Source organism: Castanea sativa, chromosome 7 (assembly GCF_040712315.1).
Source record: "Castanea sativa cultivar Marrone di Chiusa Pesio chromosome 7, ASM4071231v1".
In the NCBI taxonomy this organism is placed as follows: Eukaryota; Viridiplantae; Streptophyta; class Magnoliopsida; order Fagales; family Fagaceae; genus Castanea; species Castanea sativa.
Window position 1 is genome coordinate 1,929,246 of NC_134019.1, and position 2,118 is coordinate 1,931,363.

Sequence of the window (2,118 nt, forward strand, 5' to 3'; positions counted from 1 at the left end):
ATGCCTCCAAGGCTCGATCCCTCGCAGGTGGTTGATGTGTACGCTCGAGTCACCGGAGGTGAGGTCAGAGCAGCGAGTTCACTCGCTCTAAAGATCGGTCCACTGGGTCTCTCCTCGAAGAAGATCGGAGAAGACACAGCCAATGAAATCGCCAAGGACTGGAAGGGCCTCCGCGTAACGATCAAGCTAATGGTCCAGAACCCTCAGGCCAAGGTGTCTGTGGGGCCCTTTGCCACCGTGCTGCTCATCAAGGTGCTGAAGGAGCCGAAGCGCGATCGAAAGAAGACGAAGAACATCAAGCACAACGGTAAAATCTCGCTCGACAATGTCATCGAGATTGCTAAGGTGATGAAGCCTAGGTTTATGGCGAAGGATCTTAGTGGGACTGTGAAGGAGATTCTGGGAGCTTAGGGTTTGCTTTAGCCTTTAGTGATTTCTAATTTAGTGATTTGAGGTTTTTGATTTAGTGATTTGCTAGGTTTGTTTGTTTGTTTTTTTTTTTTTTTTGTTGAGAATTTGCTACCTCTGTAATCTGTTGGGCTTGCTGTGGGCTTGATGTTGGGCTTGCCATCTGTTGTTTTTTTTTTTTTTTTTTTTGAGAATCTGTGGGCTTGCTACTTGCTCTGTTACAATTTTTTTTGGGCTTTTTTTTTTTGCTTGAAGGTAGAACAAATAATTTTTTTTTTTTAATTTGAGGGTGTTCCTAATTTTTTTTAAGGGTAAACAAATAAAAAAAATTAATTATTATATATAATTTTTTTTTCCAGTCCAGGTGTTCCTAGGAACACCCTGGCCATAACGTGGCGCCACCATTGGCACAAAGCTAGGTTAAGAAGTTTTGATCGTGTAAATGACGAAGAAGATCCCATGATTTATGTCTTTCCTAGAATTTTTATTGATTGTAACATCAATATGATTCAGTGATGAAGACTTTACATCAATGTTGATATTATCTTTCCAAAACAACGCCAAACCTCCACCTTTGTTAATTCTTTGAACAAAAAACTTCTTATCAAAACGAATTTGGTCTTTTACGTAGTCTAGCCTTGCTTCGTCTGCCAATGTTTCAGCTAAGAACACGACAAAGGGAGCTTTTTCCTTCACCAATTCTACAAGTTCTTGAACTGCCAGTTGGTTCCCAAGCCCACTGCAGTTCCAAACTACACAACTCATTGCTCTTGGAGGGGTTGGAAGCCAGCCTCCGCCAATACAAAGTAATTTTCTTTGTCAATGTGTGAAACCAGAAATTTCTTGCTCGGTAAGTTACTATGATCAATAACCATGTCTATGGGTTGTTTGGAACCAACAAAATCATCTATGATGAGATAGGTGCCACTAACTGTGCGGTAGAAGTGCTTCCATTTGGCCTGGGTAGTGCCATCAAGGGTATTAGATACTTGCAAAGTGTTGGAAATATCGTGAAAGGGTGTAGCATGATTTTGATGGAGTGGAGGACATGATTTCTTAGCAACTAGAGTTGGAGCACGTGACATACTTTGACTTGCATCCTAGTCATCCCCTAACGTGCCCAAATTAAATGGTGGAGATGCTTCCTTACGTGTTTTGGTAACCGCGGCATGTGCTAAATTCAAGGGATCCTTATAAATCCCAAGATCATCATCAATATCCTTTAGTTGCTAAGAAAAAGAAACTCCTTTATTTTCGAGATCCTGGAAAACAAGAGGTGAATTGTTTTTTCAAACCGTGGACTCGTGGGATTTTAAATTTGGAACTTCCACAAAATCCACCCACATATCAAAATTTTCCTTATATGTTTGATTCACTATTTTTGGTGGTGGCACCTGAGTCGGACCTGACTTGCTTGCCCTTCGTTGCTGTGTCGAGATATTTTCCCTCCTATCTTCATAGTACCCCGAAACACCAAACCGCATTCTTCCTTGATGAACTAGTCGGAATTGCCTAAATTCATGACCCAAATTGTTGGGAAGTTGTCTGGAGAGTACCCTTACTTTGAATCTAGAGATCACACTCCTTGTCTCCATGATCAAGACAGCCACACCAATAGTAGATATTTGGTAATCGTTCATACCTGAAATTGACCCGAATTTTCTCTCCTTCATCAAGCTTGATTATCCTTCCTTGGCAAAGAGTTTAGAA

The 2,118-nt window shown here is 41.1% G+C and overlaps 1 protein-coding gene across 1 annotated transcript; it reads left to right on the forward strand.

The window, feature by feature from the left end:
* Positions 1 to 411, forward strand: LOC142642498 (large ribosomal subunit protein uL11x-like). The gene has a single exon (XM_075816863.1). It carries the CDS (start codon positions 1 to 3, stop codon positions 409 to 411), a length of 411 nt encoding a protein of 136 aa, XP_075672978.1.
* The last annotated feature ends 1,707 nt before the right edge of the window (positions 412 to 2,118 follow it).

Bases quoted from the DNA above. Each gene is read 5' to 3' on its own strand.
- LOC142642498 (XM_075816863.1), top strand. From the start codon at position 1: ATGCCTCCAAGGCTCGATCCCTCGCAGGTGGTTGATGTGTACGCTCGA.